General features: G+C 55.0%; 2 protein-coding genes across 7 annotated transcripts in view; one reads left to right on the top strand and one right to left on the bottom strand.

Annotated features, from left to right (window-relative positions):
- The window catches only part of LOC138118887 (lysosomal alpha-glucosidase-like), a 15,585-nt gene extending 3,198 nt beyond the window's left edge, over nt 1-12,387 (bottom strand). Inside the window, exons 1-10 of one of the 2 annotated variants that reach the window (XM_069030193.1) lie at nt 12,265-12,387; nt 5,612-6,143; nt 5,260-5,405; nt 4,171-4,336; nt 3,571-3,667; nt 2,428-2,547; nt 2,048-2,166; nt 1,847-1,978; nt 963-1,073; nt 46-159 (exon numbers count right to left, since the gene is read on the bottom strand). In XM_069030193.1, coding sequence (XP_068886294.1) covers nt 46-159; nt 963-1,073; nt 1,847-1,978; nt 2,048-2,166; nt 2,428-2,547; nt 3,571-3,667; nt 4,171-4,336; nt 5,260-5,405; nt 5,612-6,133 — 1,527 coding nt within the window. In that variant the 5' untranslated portion in view covers nt 6,134-6,143; nt 12,265-12,387. Of the gene's footprint in view, nt 1-45; nt 160-962; nt 1,074-1,846; nt 1,979-2,047; nt 2,167-2,427; nt 2,548-3,570; nt 3,668-4,170; nt 4,337-5,259; nt 5,406-5,611; nt 6,144-7,261; nt 7,401-12,264 lie in introns of those variants that run through there. The other variant, XM_069030192.1, reaches the window with a different exon arrangement.
- On the top strand, nt 10,565-24,868 carry MAFK (MAF bZIP transcription factor K). Of its 5 annotated transcripts, none has more exons than XM_069030194.1 (3): nt 10,565-10,618; nt 18,682-18,761; nt 19,939-24,868. In XM_069030194.1, the coding sequence occupies exons 2-3, from the start codon at nt 18,726-18,728 to the stop codon at nt 20,371-20,373; spliced, it is 471 nt and encodes a 156-aa protein (XP_068886295.1). In that variant the 5' UTR covers nt 10,565-10,618; nt 18,682-18,725; the 3' UTR covers nt 20,374-24,868. The 5 variants fall into 5 exon arrangements, with proteins under 5 accessions (XP_068886295.1, XP_068886298.1, XP_068886299.1 ...); XM_069030197.1 differs by lacking the exon at nt 10,565-10,618 and adding an exon at nt 11,109-11,242; XM_069030198.1 differs by lacking the exon at nt 10,565-10,618 and adding an exon at nt 14,187-14,527.

Here is a 24,868-nt window from a genome sequence, read left to right as displayed (position 1 = left end):
GCATGAGCTGGGCAGGGAGCAAGCCAAGGGCAAGGAGGGACTTACGATCCAGAGGCCGTCAAAGGGCACGTGGGCATAGAAGTGCTGCAGGTTCTCCAGCCACCACTGGTGTGTGTCTGGGTTGGAGAAGTCTGCAAAGGCAGTGAAACCAGGCCAGACCTGTGGGGACAGCACAAATGCACGGGTTCAGCAAGCAGGGGATTTGTGGGGAGCCGCCAGGGGGAACAGGGTACCACAGCATGCCAGGGAATTCATCTGGGGGTGAAACAGGCAATGAGACAGAAACCCAGCCAATGCTTCGAGTCCTGGATGCTACACACACACAGCATCCCTCCTACCTCCATGGTACCAGGAGGACCAGGTGCTGAGGAGCCCCCACAGTCCATGGGCAGTGGCAGCTGATGGAGCAGCTGCTCTGCCCCCACTTGCACAAGGCCTGATACCACCTCACCAAGAACATGTCAGGGAAAAGTAAGGATTTCTCTGTGCTTTGCCTCATTCCAGGAATTTTAGCCGATTCATTTTCCCCCATGTTTTTAGGCTACATCAAAATACCCCTCCTTGGAGATGGCGAGGGACAGCAAGTGGGAGGGAACAGCCAGGGGGGTCAAAGTGGGAGGGAACAGCTGCAGAGCAGATCTGGAGACATGTTGTCCACCACAGACAATGTCCCCTCACCCCAGAAACAGGAAGGGAGAGAAATCAGATGACCAGCCTTAGGCAGCACTGCTGACTCCATTAAGCTCATATGACTTCCACAGGCCCATCTGCTGAGCAGGGGCTGGCTCCCAGGGCTGGTGAAGACACCAGGAGGTGACACATGAGGATAAGGGCTGAGCCAGGCTCTGGCAATTATCCCAGAGAAGTCCCTTGGCCACTTGGCTTTCCCTCTATTGCGATGAAATCCCAACCCTGGTATTGCACAACCCACGGGGCTGGGATTTCCCCCTGGAGCTCCTCACCTGCCCGATGAGCGGCTGCCCTTGGGTGGTGTTGAGGAACAAGCCCCGTCTCAAGCCTTCATCAAAAGGCCAGTAGGAGCCATGAGGGCTGGTGCTGCTGATGCCAGGATCCTGGGGACAGAGCAGAGGGTTAGTGCCACTCCAGGCAGGCTGTGGCTCCTTACCCTGGCCAGACCGGTGTGATTCACAGAGAACCCAGACAGGGTCAGCCAGAGCCCACACATAGCAGCTGTTTCCCCCCAAGGGGAAGAGAAACTTGCTTCAACACTTCCAGGCATGTTTTCTAAAATGCCACTTTTGCAAGTCCCCAGGACCTGTTACAGCATTTTGGGGAGGGGGGGACAAATACAAGAAATCTTGTGCTCATGCAAGAAATGTCAGGTCATGGACAGGCTTGGGCTGCCACAGAGAGTTCAATGAGGAGGAAATCCAACTTTCCCCTGCAAGGACCTGCTGGTCCCCACTGCCCCCAGCAAGCAGAACCCGTGTCCCCACTTCTTGCAGAGGGAAGAAGGAGCATCACAGCCAGGTCACCAGATCCCAGCACTTGTGGGGATGTGAGGGCACCTGAGCTGAGCACCTACAAGTTAAACTGCCTGACCCACAGTTCCTCCATTCCTTCTCTCACAGGGGTCAGGGTCATCCTTGCACCCACAGAAAGGCAGGAGCACAGCACAAGAACCTGGCCCGTGTTTCCACGGTCCCTGCACTAGGGGCATTTCCAGTGGCAGTTTCCAGCTGCCTGACCAGCACTGGGAACCGGCCTTCTGCAAAAATCCCCAGGGCTGGGGATGACCAGCTGGGACCATGAGCATCCCTTACATCCCTGTCTCACATCCCAGCTCTGCAGCAAAGACAGCACAGTGGGAGAGGAGGGGGAATACCAAGATCATAACGTAGTGCTGCCCGTGTTTGTGGAGGTCTTGCACCAGCGAGGGGAGGGAGGCAAACTTCTGGGAATCCAAGGTGAAATCCCGGTACCCGTCCATGTAATCGATGTCATTCCACTGCCCATCCTGCAGGAAGGAGACTCAGGAATGGGTGATGGAGACTGGATCCCCTGCCCCACAGGCCCGAGGGGTTACCTGGGGGATCTGGTAGTTCCTCATGGCTCTCACTGTCTGCCAGGTCTCATTGCTGGATCCGTAGCCCCAGCGGCAGAGGTGGAAGCCGAGGGCCCAGAGGGGCGGCATGGCTGGGAAACCTGCAGGGGGACAGTGGGAGCACGGATGGGGTTTCCCAAGATGACAGCAGCATCTCCAAAGGATGGGAAGGTAAGGGGAGAGGGAGGATACAAGGTAATCACTGACCACAGTGTGCTGGAAGGGATGGGGATGGGATGGCTGAGGGATGCTGATCCCTCCCCAGCTGGGAGGGTTGGGGATGGTAGTGAAGCTGGGCTGAGACAGGATGTGGGCATGGGGAAGGTGCCTACAGATAGCTGTGTTGGGGTGTCAGCACTCACCTATCACCTGCTGGTACTGCTGGATGACCATGTTGGGATCGGGCCCCAGAAAGATGTAAAAATCCAGCACCCCTCCAATGGTTCTCCAGGTCAGGCCTGGAGCAGGCTGCAGGGCCACCTCTTTGAGTGGGAAGGAGAAGAGAAAAAACTAGTGACAACTGGGGAGCAGCCCCCAGACCTCAGGCCCCACAATGGGGCCCAGGCAGCACCACAGGCAAAGCTCAGGGGAATAGAGAAATCCCTGCCTTGCACTCAGCAGATGCTAAATGGGTGTCTGGAAGCTTAAATCATCACAGCCCAGAGAGATCATTGGTTTATGCTATCTTGAAAATCTGCTCTTTAAGCTCAAATCTGTGCCAGCTTCCACTTCTGGACAAAGACTAAGCACTTAAGTGCAGTGCTTTCCTTCATGTCCTCCTCCAAAATCCCCTCCTAAGTGAATCTAGAGCTACTCGTACAAGCAAGCATGTGGGAGCAAGGCCTTTCCTAGGAAGGGCTTTTCACATGGAGGAGCCTTTGCACCTCAGCTCAGGTGGCCGCATCTCACAGGAGCTCCTCCTCGGCAGCATCGCTGCAACAGAGCCGAGCGCAGCTGGAGCTGCCGGAGCCCCGGTGTGAGCAGCATCGTCCCAGCTGGCTGCAAGCAGCATCTGCAGGGAGGGACGGGTGGTCCTGGTGCCGCCCCCAACACGGCAGGAGCCCGCAGGAGCTGCTGTGTCATCAGCTGGCACACACGGGCAGATCCCATGGCCGCAGCTGGCGCAGCACAGCTGGGAAGAGCGCGGGCGACAGACGGCATTCCCCAGCTGCACCCGAGCCGTGCCCCACTGCCAGCCCTGGGGGCGAGGACATCTCAGTGGAGGGGGAATGGGCATGGACCTGCATGCAAGGGACTTGCTTTCCTGATGGCAACTCGGCAGCTGGGCGTGTGGTTAAACTGCTCGGCAGTTGCTAAAGAGCCTCGCCGTAGCCAGGAAACAGATGGCTGCGCTCAATAACGGAGACATCAAACCACATCTTTCCCTTTTATGGCTTCCTCTCACCCCAAGTTCCCAAACTGGCCACTCAAGCAGCTCCCATCTGTCCCAATCTGCCAGGTCCTTCACCAGGGACAAGCTGGCCTGGGGTCCCCTGGACACCTACCCATGGCGTTGCTGTTGAGGAGGAAAACGCCATGAGCATCTCCACCCTCCTCCATCAGCAGGTAGAAGGGATGAGCACCATACAGGTTGAACGATTCCTGCAAGGAGAAGGTGCCAGGTAAGACAGCAGAGAGGGCAAAGCAGGAGAGCCCCATGTCTCTGAAGGTGAATAAACGACCCTGAGCTGCATATGCTGCCACCACCTAACCAGGCATCTGTCACTCCTCTAGAGCATAAGGCAGGGAATGAGGATAGGTTTGGGGCTGCTGCTTAAGGCTATGGGAGGCTGCTTCTTCCTTCAGCTCAGGGGTTGCTACTGAGCTGGGCTGGGTGAGGGGGAAACCTCCTGCCTCACCACAACACATTGCACGAGGAGCAGGGTGGAGCGGAAACACCCAGTGCCCTTGGAGTGCCAAGAGCATTTTGCAATTGCTCTGAAATCCTCCCTGGCACATACCTGCCCCTCAGCCTCGACCATCCCCAGCCTCACCCAGTGCTGCTGCCCTCCCCTGACATGTTTTCCCAGGGTTTGTCCAAAGCACAGGAGAGTGACACCCCTGTCCTCACCCCCTGCACCCCCACGGGGAGAGGGCAGATGTACCGTGGGAGAGACATCGCGGGCCCACAGTGTGAGGGTGTTCCAGTCCAGGCTGTGCAGGAAGCTGCCACGGTGCTCCCCCAGCCCATAGAGGAACTTGGATGGGAGCGATGTGGATATCTGGAGAAACTGGTCAGCAAAGATCAAGGGGGCCACGGTGGTGTTGAGCCTGCCAGGGTGACACCAAGGAAGAGAGAGTCAAGAGAGGATTCTGGGACTCATTAGGATCCATTTACCCATCAATAATTGATCTCTTCCCCCTCAAAGCATCTCAAGGGGCAGTCTAGCAGCACATCCCACCATGCATCCAGCCCCAACACCTTGGTCCAGGAGCAAAGTTGGGTCTGGCTGGACACAAGGCATAGCCTTAGCCCAACCCAGCCTGTCCCAGCACAGCACAGCCTTCCCTTTGACACAGAAGTTTCCACCCACGTTACAATAAACCACCGAGGTGATATGGCCATGGGGTTTCTCAGCCTGCTGTCACTGGTAAGCAGCTCCCAAGTACAGGATGGACCACAGCCACCAGCAAATGGGAAGGAGGAGGAAAGGATGGGATCCCAAAACACCCTGGCCAGACATTGCCCAGCTGTTGGTGCTCACCACCAACTTAGTGTGGGCAAAGCTGTGGAGGTGACAGAAGCTGCACAGCAAAGTCACCCACAGTCCTTTTGCACATAAAGCCTGGAGCTGTGGGTGTCCCTGTAACTTGGACAGCCGAGGAAACCCAAAAGCAGGGAGAGGGGAAAGCCACAACTGTTCTCTGGCCATTTTCCTGAGCCACCAGGTCACTTATCAGTGATGTGCCGGGACCTACACAATGTTTGGCTTCTGTAGGACCTGGGGAGGAATCAGAGTACTGGGAAGTTTTTGGAGCGGCGCTGATCCCACACAGCTTTGTCATGGCCATAGCTGCCCCATCCCCATGTGAGCACCGCTCAAAAGACACAAGACAAAGAGTAATAATTGGCTGGAGATCTCACAGCATGGGTTTTCCTAATGAAAAACCTTTGGGAAGCCTGCTGGAGCCTGCCTAGGGTGGGATAAGCTTCTCCCCACCTGCCACAGCATGAGCAGGAGGCGTGTTCTTACAGCACTGTCCCTGTCGCCTTGCGCTGCAGCAGCACCCCAAAGGGGTCCCAGGAGAAGTTCAGACTGTAGATGGGGTTTTCAGCTCTCTTCATCACCCGAGGAACATCGAGGGGAACCTCATAGCGTGGGTTGGCTGCATCTGTTATCTGCAAAAGGGAGAAAAAATGCTTTAAAGACCAGCAAAGCAAGAGGGCAAAGGGCTGGAGATGCTCATTGGCCCCACACAGCCATGCCTGAAAGCACAACGGATTCCAGGCTTGGTCCAAGCAAGGGATGGTCACCTATGGGATGACAGGTGCAGGGGTCAGGAGCACAGTCACAGGCTCTTGAGAGCAGCCAGCAGGAAACTCACCTTGATGTGCAGCCGTGTGTCTGTCTCAAACTCCACATCCAGCCTCAGCCTCTCGATGTCCCGGGGGTAATAGGCCTTCTCCCTTCGCACCAGCAACCCTGCCACGCCCAGCGCTGTCTGGTTGAGGTTCTCCAGGGTGTAGCTGGGGAAGTCAGGGGGATAGAAGCACCAGGGCACCCCCCGCTTGCCCTCTGCTGGTGGGGGAGTCTGGATGAAGCAGCACCCTCGGTTTTCACAGAGCTCCTGGGTCACCACCACCTGCCGCTCGGGGTAGCAGTCAAAGCGACGGCTCTCAGGAACCAGGAGACATTTCGGGGGTGGCGTGGGTCCGAGCCAGCTCCCCGATACTTGCCGCAGCACCCAGACAGTGATGGTGCTCAGCAGCACAGCGACCACCAGCAGCCCGCTGCCCACCCACCACCGGGCCAGCTTCCCTCGGCTGGTGGGCAGCGGGGCAGCCCCTTCCTCTTCTACCCGGCATGCTGCTGGCTGTGTTGCTGTCAGCTTCTGGTATGACTTCATTGTCCTGGGGCTGGATGGAAGGGGAGATGGTGGCAGGTGTGAAGGAGACAGAGGGGGAAAGCTTGCCCAGGCCTCAAGGACAGCTTCCCCCTCTCCTGATGCCTGTGGCTCGGGCAGAGCCTGCCTGCCTCAGCACCCTGCAGCATCACATCTGCATCTTTGGCCAAGATGCGCCCGGCAAACTCAGCAAAGGAAGGCTTTGCCAAGGTCAGGTGGTCCTGACCCTGCTAAGTGTGGGGAGATGCTGACACCCGACTGTCCACCGAACCCAGGGAACAAAGCACCATCTGCTTTTGGGAGGTGGCAGAGTGGCCCCTCAAGGAGTTTCTCCCAGGTCTGAATCCATGGGCTCCAGTGTTTCTGGGGAAGGTGCAACCAAAACCGAGCTTGCTCTGCCTGTAGGAACAGAGCTGGGGTGCTGAGAGCTGCGGCTCCAAGGTGTGGAGCGGTCTCTGCTCTGAGCATCTTCTGCTCTGAGCGTCCTCTTCGAGCATCCTCTGTCATCATCATCCAAAGCCCTGACTCAGAGGTTTTAGACCCGGGGACGGCTGGGAATATGCCATTAGTCCTTGCTTTCCACTGATAAAAGCTGATTCTAACAACCTCTCAAGCAAACACCTCCTCGACTCCAAGCAAAGGAGGACCCCCATGTTCCTGATGAGTTTGCAGGGAGCAATCTCAGCACCTTAAAAAAGCGACACAACTTTCTTCTCTCCGTCTCCTCGCTCTCACTCAGACCCTGCTCCCCTCACCCTGCTCCCTGCAAAGACTCAGAAAACGGCTCTAATCCTCCACAAACAGATTTATCCCCCAGCAGCGCTCCCCCAGCTCGGCCACCACGACGGCTCAACCCGCCGGGGCCTGGCCGCGCACCTCCCCGAGCGGCAGCGCCTCCGCCTTATGCAACCCGCCCGCCGCTTCCCCACGCCCGGGCGGCTCCGGGGAGGCAGCGCCCACCCGCCGTGTCCGCGCGGACCCCGGGGACCGGGGCGCGCCACCGGCACACGCACTGCGGGGCGGGGGGGGACGCACGGCCGGGGCGTCCCCGGGCGGGCACGGGGAGCGGCGCGCCCCGGCAGCCCCTGCCCGCCTGCGGGCCCCGCTCCGGCCGTGCCGGCGCTTACATACACGTGTCTCCTCTTGACATTGTGGCTGCGGGCAGGCAGCGGGCAGGCAGCGGGCAGCGGGCGGGCAGCGGCAGCGGGCAGGCAGCGGGCAGCGGCAGCGGGCGGGCAGCGCTCCCGGCGCTGCAGCTCCGCCGTAAACACCCGACGAGCCGCCCGGCCGGCTCCTACCGCGCCTCTCTAGTAGCAGCGCATCCCCACACGCCCCTCCTCCGCTCGCCCGTCCGCCTTGTGTGTGCTTTTTCAATTTTGTTTTTAGTATTTGTGTCTACGCTCCGTGCTGTTCAAGGGTGGAGAGCATGGGAGGTCAGCGGCTTGTTAGGTTTTTCCCCAGCTGATGCACGCGGGGTGTTGAAATGCAGGGAACGGACGCCTCTGTGCCCCCTTGTAGGGTGAGAGCACTTTATCCCCGCACAGGCTTCAGGGAATCGTGATGCTGGGCGTGTTTTGAGCACACAGCAGGTGGGCCAGACTCACAAAAACCCACACATCCCAGAGCACCGCCCTTTATCCATCCAAGTTCTCACCAGAGGTCCTGTCTCCCATGCACTCCTCTTTATTTGCTTACCAAGGGTGTGTACTGCACAGGCTTTCCCACTTTTTAAGGGACTGGAGAGCTGCTCCTTGTTTACTGTTGAAGGCCACCATAGTCTAAAGTTCAGCAGCGAATGAAAACAGACCTTTGGAGCAGAGATACTTCCCCCGGGGAATGAAAACAAAAAGTAACCTGTTGTGAACAGGGCAATTCACCCAGAAACAGAATTTCAGGTGAGACAGCCGCTCCCCTACTGCCATATGTGATCTCTCAGACCCCATGTTCTCGCAAAAACAGGGGGAAATACCTCAGTTCTGGTGTGGGGCTATCACCACAGAGGGTGAAACCCCCATCCAGGATGCAGCCAGCCCATCCCTCCTGCCCTTGAGGACTACCATCTCATTGATGTCTCAGGGATAAACCTTGGATGATTTAGGATGGCTCTGGCCACTCTAGGTTATCACCACTCAGAGAGAGCACAGGGGCAGGTGGCTGTGTTGGGGACATCAGTGGCCCCAAAGGCTTCCACAACCAGCATCCCTCTCCTTGCTTGTCTTAGCTCTCTGAGCCAGCAGAACCTTCCTGGGTGGAAAGGAGACCTGGAGACAAACCTCAGAGGTATCAGTGGAGACCACAGGGATGGCTGAAATCTGTCATCCAACCCTTGGCTCACCGTGTCCCAGCACCTAGTGCAGGATTTCAACCAGTGTCTGCAAATCTGGGAGAGGTGAAGGCCAAAGCTGTTGCAGCTACACTGGGCAGCAGCTTCATGCCACCACTTGGGAGCTTTAGCCAACCTCATTAGCTCAGTTCCAATGATAAACAGGGATTTCTTAACATCAGGGAGGTGCATTTGCCTAAACCTTGCTCTGGCAGCCCAGATCCAGGGGGTTGTGCCAGACATGAGGCTCCCCATGTTTTGCAGCTCGTGTTGTTCAAAGGGAGCAGGGAAAGATGGGATCTTACTCAAAGCCTCAGCTATGGCCCTTAGAGCTGCTCCAATATTTGGCTCCAAGGCTAGAAAGCACAAATTGCACTGGGCTTACACAGCCTTTCTAATATCATTATGGACACAAAGAAATCAAAAGGAGCCCAGTTGAGATGGAGGCCATCGGGTTTAGTCAACTGCCTGTGTTACTACATTTTTTGATGCACTATCAACATTGTTGGATGATCCTGGGGTCCAAAATTGGACCATTGGGGTCAGGGTGATGTGTTTAGCAGCTCACACACGTGCACGAGGAAAATGCAAAGATTGAGTTGAAGATCCAGCCCTGGGCAAGATTTGGCCCTGCTGCAGTGTGCAGGGGGCTCTAGGATAAGCAGTGCTGGGCAAAGGCTGGTCCACAGCTGGTGGAGGAGGACAAGGCTGGCCAGTGGCCACCTGAAGGAGCCCAGGGAACACCTGAGTCCTCTCAAAAGCCTTGGGATGCCCAGGACACATTTTCCCACTGTCGTTTGCCCTGCAACAAGGCCAGGTGCTGCACCTGAGTCTGGGTAGCTAATCCCTGGTACCAATCCAGACTGGGTGATGAACAGATCAAGAGCAGCCCTTCCAAGGACTTGGGGGTGCTGGTGGATGAGAGGCTGGATACGAGCCTCTTGAAGCCCAGAAAGCCAAATATGTCCTGGGCTGCATCAAAAGCAGAGTGGCCAGCAGGTCAAGGGGAAGTGATTCTACCCCTCTGCTCTGATGAGGCCCCATCTGCAGTGCTGTGTCCAGCTCTGGGGTCCTCAGCACAGGAAGGACGTGGAGCTGTTGGAGTGAGTCCAGAGGAGGCCACAAAGTTGATTAGAGGGATGGAGCACCTCTCCTATGAGGAAAGGTGGAGAGAACTGGGATTGCTCAGCCCAGACCAGAGAGGGCTCCAGGGAGATTTACTGCTGTCTTTCCCTATCTGAAGGGAGCCTGCAAGAAAGCCTGGACTTTTGACCAGGGCATGTGGTGACAGGACAAGGAGTAATGGCTTTAAACCGACAGAGAACAGGTTTAGATCAGATGTGAGGAAGAAATTCTTTTCCGTGAGGGTGGTGAGGCACTGGCACGGGTTGCCCAGAGAAGTTATGGATGCCACATCCTTGGAGGTGCTCAAGGCCAATTTGGATGGGGTTTGGAACAACCTCGTCTAGTGGAAGGTGTCCCTGCCCGTGGCAGGGAGGTTGAAACGCGTTGAGCTTTAAGGTCCCTCCCTAACCAACCATTCTATGATTCTATAAAACGCACCCGTGTGCGAGGGTGCAAAACTCCCGGCCACGCTGCGCCCCCTCCATCGGGGCTGATCCGGGTGGGCGGCAGCTGTCGGAAACGGGTGAGCCTCGCAGCGGGGTGGGGGCACCGGGGAGTGGTGTAGAGGCGACGGGGATGAGGATAGGGATGAACGGGGCATAAAACAGGAACGAGGATCAGGGTGAGGATGAAGGAGGACGATAGGGATGAAGATGGGCTTGAGGATCAGGATGAGAACAAGGATGGGGACGAGGCAGGGGACGAGGACGAAGGGGGGCGACTACGTGCCGGCAGCGGCGCCGCGCCCGTCCCGCGCCCTTCCCCATGAATGAACCGCGCGGGCGGTCCCGGGCGGTGACGCGGCGGGCGGGGCGGGCCGGGCGGTGACGCGCGCGGTGACGCGCCATGCCGGAAGCGGCGGGGGCGCTGGTTGGTCGGCGGCGCGGCGGGGGGGAGGCGGCCGCCCCGCGCTTGTTGTTGTCCGCGGGACTCGCTGGCAGGGAGGGAGGAGGGAGCCGCGCAGCGCCCCCGCCGCCGCCCCCGCGCCCCCGCCGCCCCCGCCGCCGCCCCCGCCACGGGGCGCTCCCGACGGCACGCAGGTGAGGAGCCGCCCGGGCGCGGCGCGGAGGGGGCGGGGGCGGGGGGGTGGGTCGGAGCCGGGAAGGGGGGGTGGCCGCGCGTTGCCGCTCGATGGCGGGGGAAGGGGGCGGCTCGGCCCGGTCCGGCCCCGGTCCCGCTCGGTCCGGTCGGGTCCGGTTGGGCGCGGGCGGGCGGGGCGGCGGAGGTAAAAGTGCTGAGTCACCACCGCGCCGGGCACGTGGTGCCGCCGCCCCTCGCACCGGGCCGGGCCGGGCCGGGCGCGCACGTGGGGCCCGGCGGGGGGGCGAGGGGCGGGCGGCGGCGGCCCCGCCGTGAGGGAGCGGGAGGGGGCTCGGGGAGTGCCGCCCGCCCCCGCCGAGCGGCCCCCCGAAGCCCCCGGGGGGTGGGGGCGCGACGGCCCCGCGATCGCATCTTCCCTGTCACCTCGCACCAGCGCGGAGCCGGCACCGCTCAACCCCCGTGGGACGGGGCTGGCAGCACCTCCGCGCCGTCGAGGACATGGGGCTGGGGGTCCGCTGGGTGTTTGCCGGGGCGATGCGTCCCTGTCTCTTGTTGTTATTTTTCTTCCCCCCGAGGATGAGCGCGCTGCCTGCCTCTGCCTTTGAATGGCTCTTAAAATACATGTGAGGAAACCTGTTGTGACGCCGCGCGCTCCGCCGACTAAAAATAGCAGCTTTTGTAGTACGGAGGGAGCCGGGGCGCAGCCGGGGCCGGGCAGCGTGGCCGCGGTGTGCGGCGGTGGCCGGGCGTGGTGGCGGCTTCGTGATCCGCTCTCCGCCCAGGGTTATCGGGCAGGAGCAGCCGCCACCGGGAAACGCCAGGCGGGCGCGTTGCTGCCCGTCGGATGGGCTGGGGGTCAGGGATGCGGCTGGTGGGGGTTTATCTCTGCTGAGCACAGCTGCTGGTTGGGTCGAAGGAGGGAGAGGTGCGTGGTGTGTTCGGGCTGGTCCCGGAGTCTGCGGGGAGGGAGGGATGCGTGTGCATGGGGCCGCCCTGGAAATGGGGTGCTCCGCGGCCGCCCAGGGACTGGCAGTGGGAGGAAAGGGGACGGTGACATTCCGGGAGCGGGCACTGCCGCGTGACTGTCTGGTGGGCGCGGGACGGTTTGGGGATTTAATCAGAAGTGAGGAGGTGGGTGGGGGGAACCTCTTCAAGCTTCCCGTGACGGCAGCGGCATAAGGTGGGGAAACATCCAGGCCACGAGCGACGGGAACTGAGATCTCCGAACTCTCACAGTGTGTCAGGGTCTGTTTCCTTCCTCCTCCTCTTCCTCGGGCTGAGAGCCCGCTCCCCTCCCTCGTGGGTTGTTCCGTGGAGGATTTATTTTACAGATTCTGCTGAAAGCAGGCCATGAGGTCTCAAATTAGGAACGAGCCCCCTTTGGGCAAAGTTGTTACAGAAAAGGGAAAGGCCTCCATTTTCGCTTTCACCTGGCCGCCCCCTCCTTTGCCAGCGTGCCTAAAGCTGAGCTGGGACTGCGGAAGGTGGAGGGAGCCAGTGAGGGGAAAGTGTTTCCCTGAAAAGCTGCACGCCTTTTTCTTGCACTTACAGTTTTTGTAAGCCCCGTGGCGGGCGCAGCCCTGCGCCCCAGCTCGGCGCGTCGTGCCGTGGGTGCTGTCGGGGTTTTAGCAGCGAATGAGTTTACCTGGTGGTTTTTTCCCACTGATGAAAGGAGCGTGCGTCCCTCCGCTTTTTCCCCCCCTGTCCTTCCGTGTGCGTCCGCGGTGCTGCCTGCGGAGAGCCCTTCCTCAAGCCTTCCTCGTGCAGTCACTTCCTCGGGCTGATGGACGCCGCGGCTGCCCAATGGCAGCGCGCAGGGCTGCGCGGCCCCGGAGTTAACTCCGCTCCCGCCCGGCCGAGCTGCCGGACCTGGGGCTGGCAGCGAGCAGCGACGGGGATCTTGCCGCAAGGTTGGGCACACGGTGACTCTCGCCGTCAGGACACCCTGCCCGCTTCTGCAGGCTCTTGAGCTTGACAGGGCTTTGAGCCCTGTTAAATGTTCCCGGCTGTATTACGCCAGGTTCTTGCCTTGCTTCACAACTGTTTCTGAACCAGAGGCAGAAATGTGTTGGCTTTTTTTTTTTTTTTTTTCTCCCTGCTTGCCTGTCAAGGACAGCGTGCTTTGTCATGTTTTATGTCATTTCTGCGCCGTCGCCCGTCTCAGCAATCTGTTGCAGCATGGAGTTCAGTACTGCTGTGTGCCTCCTGAAAGGGAAAAATACAGATCAGCTTGATACCCTCTGATTTCCATCAACATTGGAAGATGATTAATGGCGTGGAATGTGCTGAAGGACTTGGTATTGAAAATCTCTAGCTGTGTGAGATGTTTGGGAAGTGAAGAAAGGACAGCTGGGAGCGCTGGCCCCTGCGGCAGTCGGGGTTTGTGGGATAAGCTCGCTCGCTGATCATTTTTGTAAACATCCAGCTGTGAAATACTTGAGCAGTGCTAGCACTTTCAATTATCAGGAAGTTTCAGGCTCAGCACCCTGTAGAGATGAACAGGCAGTTTCCACTTCTGTCTCAGCTATTGTTTGAGGCTATCTTCAAACTTGGGGAGAGAGTCTTCCAAGCATGAAGCAAGCACAAGTGATGCAGTGCTCTGTGACCATCAGCACAGGGGCTGGGGGAAGGCAGTAATGAGAGCAATTACCCTGGCACTGCGCTCCCGAGTGGAGGGACAGGCTGCATAGTGGATCCCACTGCTTTGCAATATTGCGGGACGCCAAATAGCGAAGCTGCTATGTTCCATTATTAGCAGTTAGTGAAGATCTCTGACTTGATGGCTGGCATTTGGGGTCAGGAGCAGCAAAATTAGGAATCCTAATCCCAGCTCTGCCCCGGGGTCCAGCTGTGCGTCCGAGCAAGTTATTTGTTGCTTGGTGGCTCAGCTTGTCTGGCTGGTGAGATGCATCTCTGGGCTGGTGATGCTGAGGTGTAATTCCAGTATATCTCTGTCACCGCGTTTTACAAGCACGTGATGGAAAAAGTGCTGTAAGCTTGTCAGTACCAGGGCTGGCTGTCGCATACCTTTCCCCTTCAGCCTCCCCCTCCATGAAGTTTCAGAGGTGTCACACAGGCGTACCCGCCTGGTACTCCGTATCCCTGCTCCCTAACCACAGGCTCTGTGCAGCTTCTGACTAGGTTGTTTACCAAACCACTGAAGACTGTCTGATCCGTGTCCAGGCTTCCCCAGAGAGCGCCTCTGAAAGCTGTGTCCTGGCAGCTCTCAAATGTGCTCTGAAGGTTCCTGAATCTCCTCTTTGCTGCTGGATGCTGGTTCCGATCCATAAGGGAAATGGAAAGCTGGCCAGCTGGGCGAGGGCTGCGTGGAGCTCCTCTAGAACAGTAAACAGTGACTCACCCCCTCCTTGTGTCTTCTCTCTCTTCATGTCAAATATATTGCCTCGCATATGCTTCTCTACTCTCTGATTCACACCACCAGCCTGTCCCTCCCCGCTCTCATTACAAATGAGTGACAAGCGTCAGTCTGCCTTACAGGATGTGTGAAGGTTGTCAGAGCAGGAGAATGGCTTTTTGAATGATGGGGAGAGGGATGGTGCTCTGCCTACCATGCTGCAATGTGCTGGAAATTCGTGTCGTGCCTCCGAGCGGCAGAGGCACGGCGACAAAGATTTAAGCATCTGTAGTTGCCTTCACCTGTCAGCTCAGATGTTACCCGTGGTAGGCACATCCGTTTGGCTAGTGCTCTGGAGCGGGGAATAACTTGAGGATAAACGAGAAATTTAAGCAGCTGCCTAGGAATTAAATGGCTGCATTTGGGAGAGAGTAGAGTATTCCCTGCATAGCTGTCGGTGCCGAACTGAGACGTGATGGCAGAGATCCCCGTCGCCGCTTGAACCTTGCGCTGTTTTTCTGCCCTCGGGAAGTTGTCGCTGGCCCAGCGGAAGGTGAGGGTTGCGTGTTTTCAGTTTGCTGTATGTGTGTGAGGATGGAAGCTAAACACCAGCAGGGCTGTCTGCCAGGCACTCATGTTCTGGCCGGGGTTGTCTTTCAGCGTAGAAAGAGTTTTTAAAATTCAAGTCCATCCGCAGTTGTCGGGTGTCGGCAGTGACTTTATAGTAATTCCTTAATGTGTAACGCGCTTGGAAAGCCCTGTAGCATGGAAAGTCTGAAATCTCACTCTGGCATGTTTTCTTTCTTAATTGCAAGCCTTGTGTGGAAAGCTCTGTCCGACCTTTGCCTGAGTCAGGCTTTCTGCTGCCTTTCCCTTTCAAAGTGAAGGAACTGCGATCTCTAGATGCTCGAAGCTGAGACTGTCAGGCTTAGGATGTCAGCTGGAGACCTCCAGGTTTTTGGGATGAGGCATAGGAGCTGTCTGAGAGAGGGAGAGGGCGTTGGCAAGGCTGTCAATGGGTAACTATTGCAGAATTACAAGGGCTCTTTATGTAACCCACAGTCAAAACACTTGCTGTAAATACGAGCGTGGAGCTGCTCTGGAAAAGCTTTTTCCCCTCACAGTTGGTGTAATACTACTTGCTGCTTTATTGATGTGGCGTTCGAAATGTGTCGTACTGCTTACAGAGCAGGGATGTAACGCGGTCCTCGTTCCAAAAAGCTGAGCTCCTAATTTTAGATGTGATGCAGCAAACGCAATTAAGGAAAGAAGGGCAGGAGTAGGGTAAAGACTAAAAGGGTTCTAATAATCAAATTGCAGGCAGGGTCCCAGAAGACCCCTGTGCAGCATGTTTAGGGAACGCTGCTGGGTATGGCTTGTTTGCAGAGTGGTTTATGATTCTGTTGAGGAGTTTTGCTTTGTAACTGTGGGAGATGCCATGCTGATTTTTAGTGTCTTCTTGCTGGTAGCTGAATAGGCTCAAATAGTCCTGATGGGAAGGATTTGGTAGATGAGGAGATGGGACCCAAGGCCCTGGAGGACTGCTGATGAGGATTGCGAGTGTTGTTGTATCGGTTTCGAGTGGAGCCTGGGCCACACCTGTGCCTTCACCTAGTGCAGAGATAAGACTCTCCCTGGCACTCATATCTGAGTGTGAGACTTGAGCCTGTTTGAGTGTTTCTGCTTGCTCTATGAAATCTTGCCCTTTGGGTCAGGCCAGCCCACAGTCTCCCATCCTTGTTTTAAGAGGGTCTGGCATCACAATTCCTGTTGGTGCCTTGAACCTCCTCGTTAATCTCTGTGTCAGCAGCAACCATGGCCATGTCAGTCAGTCAGCCCGTGGCCCCTGGTGCAGTAGGGTGGATCCCAGCCTATCTGGGAGTGATGCTGGCCCATCCAGCGTGCCTTGGTGTGTGGGGGGGAGACAGGTGTGCAGCAGAAGACGCTGTGCCGAGCGCCTGTGCTGTCCGCTGAGGAATGTGCAGGGTAAGGAGCTGTTGCTTTGGTGACATGGAGCAACAGGTGACCAGAAGGGTTTCATCCCTCAGAGCCGGAGCATTGCTCGGGGTGTCAGGTGAGCCCTCACGCTGACCCCCACTTGGAGGCAACCTCACCCCTGGGCTCTTGTTTTCCATGATATTTTACATTTCTTTCCATCTCCGCGCAGCCAAGTGGCCGCGTTCAGTTTTTCCATCGGCTGGCGCAGAAAACGCTTTGAAGACGCGCTGGGTGAGGATCAAAAGGCTTTTTGTGCAGTTGGTGGGTGTGACGGGGCTGTCGTTGGCCTCCCCCTCCTTTTTGCCTTTCCTTTTCCGGCGGTTCGCAGCGCGGCGAGCGGCCAGCGCGCCCAGCGCGCCCCTTCCCTTGTAGGGATGGGGGCGGCGAGGGAGGGGGGATGCCGCCGAGGGAAGGAAGAGTTTCTGATGCTGTGGGAATGTGAGCGCTCAAACTCTGTAAACAGCTGGTGACTCACTGCATAACTATGGCACCAACTGCCTGCGGCCCGGCTGCGCCTCTGCAGGGAGGGGGCTGCCGGCCCTTTCCTCTACGCACTGGCAGCGCCTCTGCGCTCCTCAACTCCGAGACCGGTTGGCCAAGACAAGGAGCTTTTTCCTTCCTCCCAGCTGCCAGTGCCTACGTCTGCGCCTCCGGCCGGGAGGTAGGGGTGGGCAGCAAATGCCTGGTGCGGAGGGGAGGCGATGCACGGTGAAAGGGCAGTGCTGGGGTCTGAAGAGGTGCCTGTGCTCGCAGGAGATGCTGCCCTGAAGAGCACGCAGGCAGAGGTTGGGCACATCCCCCTCTGTCTGTCGGAGGCAGCTGCGGGGGGCTGGGACTTGCCCCCCCCCCTGCCCTGTGCCCTGCCCATTCCTGCTGTCCTGTCGAGACAGGGGCTGTGGCTGGAGGTGTGCCCGGGGTGGGGCTCGGTGCTGGAGGAGAGCAGGGAAGGACTCGGTGATGCTCTAGAAAATGCAGCGCACACCAGTTGCTGTAAGTGGTCCATTCATCACGGAGCATCTTGGCTTGTGTGCTGTGCGGCTGTCCTTGTCCCTCCTCCAGACATGGAGAGCTGTGCTGTCTCGGGCTTAAAAATAGAGGAGGCACCTAAATACACTCCCTAATATCTAGGATAGTATCTTGCAGCTCTGCAATTACAGGATTATATTTTTCCCCTCCTGCTCTTCATCTTGATTTTTACGTAAGTCGTGTGCTGATGAGGTGTCTTGACTGATAAAATTCAAGTGACAGCAGCACGGGCTGAGCCAGCACCTTCACCCACCCGGCTCCCCCTGGTCCCCACGCCCCACCTTTGCACCCCCCCAAATCCCGCCACCCCTGTTTGCAGATATGAATGAGTTTGTTTACTCTCCGACGACCTCGTGATGTCTTTGCACAGACATGACCTGAAGTCATTATTGCTTTTGGGCTTCTCTGTTTCCATGGTGACTGTCTCCGGGTTGGCTACTTTCCCAAGGTCACCATGGCAACTATCAGAAGGGAATCATGCTTGGGATGCTTTGGCTGGATTTTTCATGAATGATTAGGATGTGTGACACGATGCAGACGTGGAAATGGGGAGGGTTTGGGCTGGGCTGGAGAAGGTGGGGGGAGAGAGAGGACTCCCGCCAGACAGGCAGCGCTCTGCGGTGCCGCGGGTGTGCAGCCCTCGAAGCTGCCCTGCGTCGGGGGCACCGGCGCCTCACCCCCTCCCCGCTGGGGAGCCATAGCAGAGGCTGTGATGGTGGCACGGCTGCCGGTGCCTCTCCCGGGGTAGGTACCGTCGGGCCGCCGTGCTGCCGTCACCGTGGGGTGAAGGGGTTGGGTGGAGGTGCAGGCAGGTGGATTTTCTGCAAGGCGCCGGTCAGAGGGGTGTAGTCGCTGGCTGAGGTGAGAGTGAAGGGCAGTGTCGCGGCAGGGGACGGGCTGGCTGCCGATGGACATGCCTCCATGTCACTAGAAATATCGAGCAGGTCTGCTCTCTTGGTCTGGGGCTGGAGGATTGGGAAGCAACAGTCTTGGTGTGTTGGGAGAGGTGAACTCCTTCCTGGCTTTGTTGTCGGGGGCTTTTGTTTCTGTTGTTTGGGTTTTCTGGTCGCGTCTCCTTTGGGTGGGGACAGCGCTGGAAGCAGGTTACAAACCAGGCAGCTTCTCTCTGGGTTGCTGGCTCAATTTTGAGCCGGGTTAATAATCATCAAAATGAGAATGAAGGGAGTTGTTGTCTTGTGGCTTTTCAGTGCCTTTTATGAGCAGAGGTGACTCTTAATTCAGTCCCTAATAGGCCATTTGGAGCGTCTGGGATTCCTCCAGAGGGAGGTGAGACAGTGACGGGGCCTTGGAGGCCACGCTCCATTCTCCCCTTGGGAAGGGGTGGCACATGGCAAGGTGGTGCGTGGTGCTTAGTGTGACTCTTGTTTACAGATGAGTGTAGGTGTCCTTCTTTCCTCCCTGCCTTGTCTTCTCTGCTGGATCTTAGTGAGGTTAATAGCAAAATACGAGGTCTTGGTGTTAAAAAGCAATGCACTTGTCAACACAAATTTTTCTCTTATCTGAATAGGGTAAGTGATATCTGAATCCATCCCAGTGCTTCAAACAACTGTGTGGTTATTTCTTCAAATGGTGGTTGAGTTGGGGGTTTGGACCGTGTGTTGGGTATCTTCTTCCTGCCCTCATCTCCGAGATTAACCTGGAAACCTTGTTTTGTTTTTCCAGTTGCAATTTCTGAGCAGTTTTGTCCGGAAGACTGTGCTCAGGTTATGACGACTAATCCCAAACCGAACAAGGCATTAAAGGTAGGGAAGAAGCTGAGTGGGTGGTGCTGGGTGGCTGGGGAGGCTGTCACAGAACTGTGCGATGTTGTTCGTACGTGACTGTTCTTTTTCATTCCAAGAGACTCTTACAAATGGGTGCTGATACAATTTCCCACTGTCTACAGGAAAAGTTAGGGTAGAAAAACACTGGCATTACCCAGAAAGAGGCCTGAAGTCTCTGGGGTGGCATGGAGGTTGGCATATCCCAGCAGCTACCCAAGAGTCTTCTGACTATAGGAGGTATTGGCAGCATCCTGAAACCAGTGCTCCCAGGCTTGGAAATGAAGTTCTTTTACTCTCAGGACTGGGAGGCACTGGGGAAGGGAGTTGTTCAGCTGGTGTCTCCCAGATCCAGTAAATGCCTTGGACATACCGGCTTGATGGTGTTAATGCATTATTGAACATTGGTTTCCAGTGCTTTGCCTCTTCATTCCATATGTCCTGCAGTCTCTGAAAAGACAAAAGGATAGTGTCTTAAAAGTTCTGGGTTCAGGGATATTGAAGGTCTTTTTCAGCCTAAACAATTTTGTGATTCTGAAAATAATGGTGGTGGCAAATGTGCTTGAGAAAAGGACAAGGCCTTGGTGGTTTTCTCATGTAATTTCAGTCTGGCCTGTGCCCCAGCAAAACCAAATCAGGCTCTGTCCTTGAAGCCAAGCATGGTTGGTTTTGTTCACCACTCAAATCCGCAGTCTTCAACGAAAAGCCACAAAATGCTGAATTAAGCCCTGCATAGAAGCAGCTATTTTGCTTTTGAGATGCTGCACTGGTGTCCCAGCATAATGCTGGGAAAAGGTGTCATCTTAGCGTTGAGTGCGAATTCCAGGTCCTGACAAAGGACTTCACAAAAAAAGGCTTCAGCCAACTTTACGTTTATCCCCTTGCAAATCTCGCTGTTGGGTTCACATTGGGTGTGTAAAGCTCACTGCTTTCTCTGACCTAAGAGGGAGACCCAGATGCAGACAGCTACAGTGCTCAGATCTCTGCCATGCTTAACCCAGATGTTTTAGTGGAGCTTGTGCTCTCCCACAGCACATTGGGGGTGTTTTCCAGGTAGTGCTGTGACATTGCTGAGGGGTGGTGGCCTTTTCTCTTTCTGCTGCCCAGAGCATCCCCTCACGTCGGGTTGCTGCTACCCCTGTGCTGTTGGTGTTTGCAGGTAAAGGAGGAGTCAGGAGAGAATGCCCCGGTGCTGAGTGATGATGAACTCGTGTCAATGTCCGTACGGGAGCTGAACCAGCACCTGAGGGGTCTCACCAAAGAGGAGGTCATCCGTCTGAAGCAGCGGAGGCGCACGCTGAAGAACCGGGGCTACGCTGCCAGCTGCCGCATCAAGCGTGTGACTCAGAAAGAGGAGCTCGAGAGGCAGCGGGTTGAGCTGCAGCAAGAGGTGGAGAAGCTGGCCAGAGAAAACAGCAGCATGAAGCTAGAGCTGGATGCCTTGCGCTCCAAGTACGAAGCACTCCAGACCTTTGCTCGTACTGTGGCGCGAGGGCCAATTACCCCGACCAAAGTTGCCACCACCAGTGTCATCACCATCGTGAAATCAGCCGAAATCTCGTCCAGTTCTGTGCCGTTTTCAGCAGCGTCCTAGTGCCCTCGGTGGGGGGAACTAGCAGCCTTTCAGAGGGGAGGGGATAAGGCTCTTATGCATTGTTCCGGAGTCCTTGGTCACGTCAAGAATTGGCATTTTAAGAAGTCTCTTCCAAAAGTGCAAAAAACAGAAGAAAAAAAAAAAAAGAAAAGAGAAAAACAAACAAACCCAAAGGGTTCCTACAAAGGGAACTTAACTGGCTGCTTCTGTCTGGACTCAGTGGCTCCATCAACCTCTCGTGTCCAGGATTTGAGCTCTGTATGCAGTACAAATTGCAAGATCTGCTTCCTCCTTCCCCCCCGCCTCCACAAACCCCTCTCAGCTGTGGGCAGCTTTCCAGCTGGGAGAAGATACCTGAGGAGCCTCCGGAGTCTTCGTGAATGATGCTCAAGAGCCAGGAAACAGATGGACCGTAGAAATCATCATGTGAGATGAATGTATGGGAAAAAGAGTTTCCTTCAGTGGCCTCCTACTCCTTGTAAGAAGGGTCTCCCCTACCTTCCCCACTTCCATCTGATACTATTAACGAGGGCAGGAATATAGGCTTTTTGGATTTGATTTCATCCTGCTGAGAGTGGATGGGAGTGGGAGGATGATGGAGATAAATGCTTGGGTCTGACCACACCCATTAAGAATAACCTTTTGTTTTCAATCCATGCTGTTAAAATATGGAAAAATATATATTTTACATATTTTAATATGCCCCATTACCTGTGTGGCCTGTAAAAAAACTACATTGCAGCCTCCTTTATTCCAAGCCCAAGTTCCCCAATAGCTCCTTCCCAAAGGCGTGCCTGTGAATTGGGTATATTTATGCAGTTTATTTCTTCCAAATGATCCACAGTCTTGAAGTAGCAGCTTTCATTTCCTGGATTACCTGAAGCTGAAGGGAGGGAGGCACAGTAAATACTGTGAAGAGCAGTGTGATGGGGAGGAGAAGGGGAGATGAGGAGGAAAAATGCTGCACGTATTACTGGTGGAGGCAGAATTGGCTGTGAGAGAAGGTGGGACAGTTCTGCTGGGATCAGCACTATGAGAAGGGGTTTGTGCAGAGAATTTTGGAAGGATGTTTTTAAAGCACTGAAGTGTAACTAGAGGGCAATAGCATTCAGCCAGGAGGAGAGAAGTTTAGAGTCTCCTCTTTGACAAAAGCATTGGTAGGTTAGCAGTGAGCATCCTTAGCTGGGGAGCTGCTCTTGCCAGTCCTTGGTGATCAGAGGAGGGCTATGGGGAGGTCAGATGGGAGCTTGGAAGAGTCTTTCCCTCTCCATAGCACATCAGATGCTGAATTTGGGATCCAAAGAGTACAGTGAACAACCCTCAGTGTTCAGACAACCTGTGTGAATGTGACCCTGAAACTTGATGCTTTCTCTTGCAAAGGGGTGAGTTATCCCCAGAGGCACATGGAAGGCAGGATGGAAAATCAGTGCGTGCGTAGGGGACAGAAGAATTGGGATTGAGAAGTCGTTTGTTTGGCTCTGAGCAGTGGTTTGGGAGAGGGATTTCTGGCTCGGCAGTGGGCAGGATTTGGGAAGCTGAAAGGAGAGATTCTGCTGTCTCACAGCAGTGATGAAATGTTGAATGTTTCCAGGTCACTGTAAAAAAAAAAAATAGCTATGTTGGTGTTCGTGTGTTTTCTTGTTGTTTTTTTTCTTCTTGAAGTAGGAAAGAAAAGGGACTGTGAGTTTTGTAGGGCAGGTCAGAGACTTGTGGAATGGACGATGCCTGTTGTCATGCAGGTGAGAAGAGAATGAGATTGCTGAGGTTTAAGATGAGGAGAAGAGCTTAGAGAACTTGGGCTCCAGAACAGAAAACAAAGATCACGGAGAATTCATAAGTGGTTTGGACTGAAAGAGAATAATCAAGTGCTACCGTTGTTGGAAAGAGGACAGTGAACTGGCATCTGACACCCAGTATAATTTGTTGTTTGAGGCTTTGTCTTGCCTTGAATGGCAGTAAGTTGGTAGAAATTCAGTGAAGCCCTACTTGTCTTTGGAAGAAATTGTTAGCTTGCTTTTTCTTTTTTTTTTTTTTTTTTTCACCTTGTCATTGGAGTCTCTGGATTTCCCAGGAGGATCCTTTGTGAAATAGGTTAATGAAAAGAGAAACCTCAGACTTGGTTCTCATTCAGTCCCCAACATCGACATCCGTGACCTTACTGAGCCAGAAAGGGTGTCAGTGAAATGCTTCCTGAAGGCTCGTTCCCCCTGCCAGATCCACGTGTTTTGGAGGGGAGCAGGGAGTTTCCTTCAAGTGATTTTCCAACATGTAGAGTTTGGATGACACTTAGTGTTACCTCATTTCTCCTCCATCCCCTCCCTATCTCCAAACAGGCAGATCGATGTCCTGTGTATCAGTTATTGACTCCCACAGCAGAAGCTGAGGAAGAGAAAGATGTTACGGTCATTTCCTGGTCCTCTCGTGTTCTCCAGCTCACAGACATTGGACACTTTCCCAGACCTTACAGGTGCCTCCAAAAACAGGCAAAATGGAGACTCCTGGCACTGTTGGGGCTTTAAATGAAAACTTTAATGAAAAAGGCCAGTTGACTTGAAAATGCCCAAATGCTTCCAGTCTTTAAAACAGCTCCAGAGCTCCATAACATTCCTGGCTAGATAGGAACACCCTCTGGCTGCCCTTGACACCCCTCCGGGGAAATCAGACCTGTCTCACCAAAGGGGACGGAGGTCGAACTTTGTTCCGTGGGGTCTTCTTGCTGTTGGAATGAGTTGAGAAACATATCTTTATGTGGCACTTCCCTTGTGGCCAAGTATTTCTTTTTTTTCCAGTTCTTGGAAGGGTGCCAAAGGCTTGTCCTAGTGATTGCTAGTTTGGTGCTGGTAGGCACTTAAATCTCTGGTCACTCAATAAAGAACAAGAGGCCTGGGTGTTGTTAAAGCTGTTGATACCATAGCCATGGTAGGTAATCCATATTGGATATCCATAAGGACCACGTGGAAATATTTAAAGAGAGAGAAATATATATATAAATATATAATTATATACATTTTATCGTACAGATTTTTCGTAAAAAAGAAAAAAAATAATTTTTTTTCCAAGTTTGATACTGTAAATCTTTATTAAAAGAAATTGCCAGTCCAGGGCTCCCTGGGTGGTGACCTGGAGGGGAATGAAATGTCCTGGCTAAACTTCCACAGAGGGATCAGAATTGCAAGGTAACGTGGAGGGAGGAATGACCCGAAAGCTGTTGATCGCGTTGGAGACCCAGCTCCTCCACCCTCCTCCCTGGAGGGCCCTCCAGCTTGGGGTTGTCGCGTTGCATTCCTCTGGGGTTCGGTTCGTTTCTGTTGTGTTTTTTTTTTTTTTTTTGTTCGTTTTGGTTTTGTTTGTTTGTTGGTTTGTTTTTTTTTTTTCTCTCCGTCCTGCACTTGCCAGCCTGACACCCAGGGCGAGCGCGGCGTGGGGAGCCGGCGGCGTGGGACGCGTGCCCGCGGCCGCACCTCCCGCGCGTCTCTTTGCTGCCGTACTTTGGATGCCGGGGCTCCCTTCCCTGCTCCTCTTAGCTTGTCCCCCTGACCCCACTGAGGAGCGGGGGCTGTTGCTGGGATCCCTCTCCCCTGGGCCTGGCCTTTCTTTGGTTGCTCCCCATCCGCAGCGTGACGTGGGAAGCGAGGGCTGGGCGGGAGGCAGGAGAAGACGAAAGCGTCGCGCAGGGACCGGGAAGGGACACCTCTGTTCTCGTAGACGTGTGTTTGCTGTGCTCTCTGTCGGGAGTGGGGAACCTTTCCCTCCAGGGCAGCTCCAGATCGCTTTGAAACAAGGCAGAGTCTCTGCTCTCGCCCAACCCTACCGTCTGCTGGGAGGAGACCACAAAGTGCAGAGACCTGGGTGCCACGGCAGCTCCGGGACGGCGGGGAGGGACGAGGCGCTGGCACTGGGCCGGGGCGGAGGCGAGCTGTGCCACAGCGGTCAGGCCACGGGATGGCTCAGACCCGGGGAGGAGGAGAAGGTGGCAGTTTTTTCTCTCTCGAATCATTTAAACTTCATTGTCATGATTGTTTTTATTTAAAAAAAAAAAAAAAAAAAAGGAAAAAAAGAAAAAAAAAGGGAAAAAAAAAAAAGGAGGAAAAAAAAAAAAAAAGAAACAAAACACAACCGAAAAACTTTTGTAATGTGGATTTGTTTTCCTTCGTCTGTATTTCAGTCTGCTGGGGTGTTTCTGTAGATGGTGGATACTTGCTTTCATTTTTTTAATGATAGAAGTCTTCTGTTTTAAGTTGTTTTTTATCACCAGCTCATTCTATCCTCTGTGGTTACTCAGTAATTTCATTTCAATATTTATTTTTGTGCTGCTTTTTTATTATAAAATAAATTATTGATATACCAAGCAATGTGGATTCCTGTTTGTAAGGCGAATAGCCCTGTGTATGTGTCCATTACTTCTCTTGACAGCCACAACGTAATTTATTGCTGTAAATTTAGCTGCAGTGACTGGTTTTTTTGTACCTTTCCAATAAAGCATTTTCTGGTTTCA

Source organism: Aphelocoma coerulescens, chromosome 14 (assembly GCF_041296385.1).
Source record: "Aphelocoma coerulescens isolate FSJ_1873_10779 chromosome 14, UR_Acoe_1.0, whole genome shotgun sequence".
NCBI lineage: Eukaryota > Metazoa > Chordata > Aves > Passeriformes > Corvidae > Aphelocoma > Aphelocoma coerulescens.
This window is presented reverse-complemented; position numbering and strand designations above follow the sequence as displayed.

Excerpts from the sequence above, each read along its gene's own strand:
- MAFK (XM_069030194.1), top strand. The coding sequence starts at position 18,726 with ATGACGACTAATCCCAAACCGAACAAGGCATTAAAG. Across the intron at positions 18,762-19,938 it reads AACCGAACAAGGCATTAAAG|GTAAAGGAGGAGTCAGGAGA; the intron begins GTAGGGAAGAAG and ends TGGTGTTTGCAG.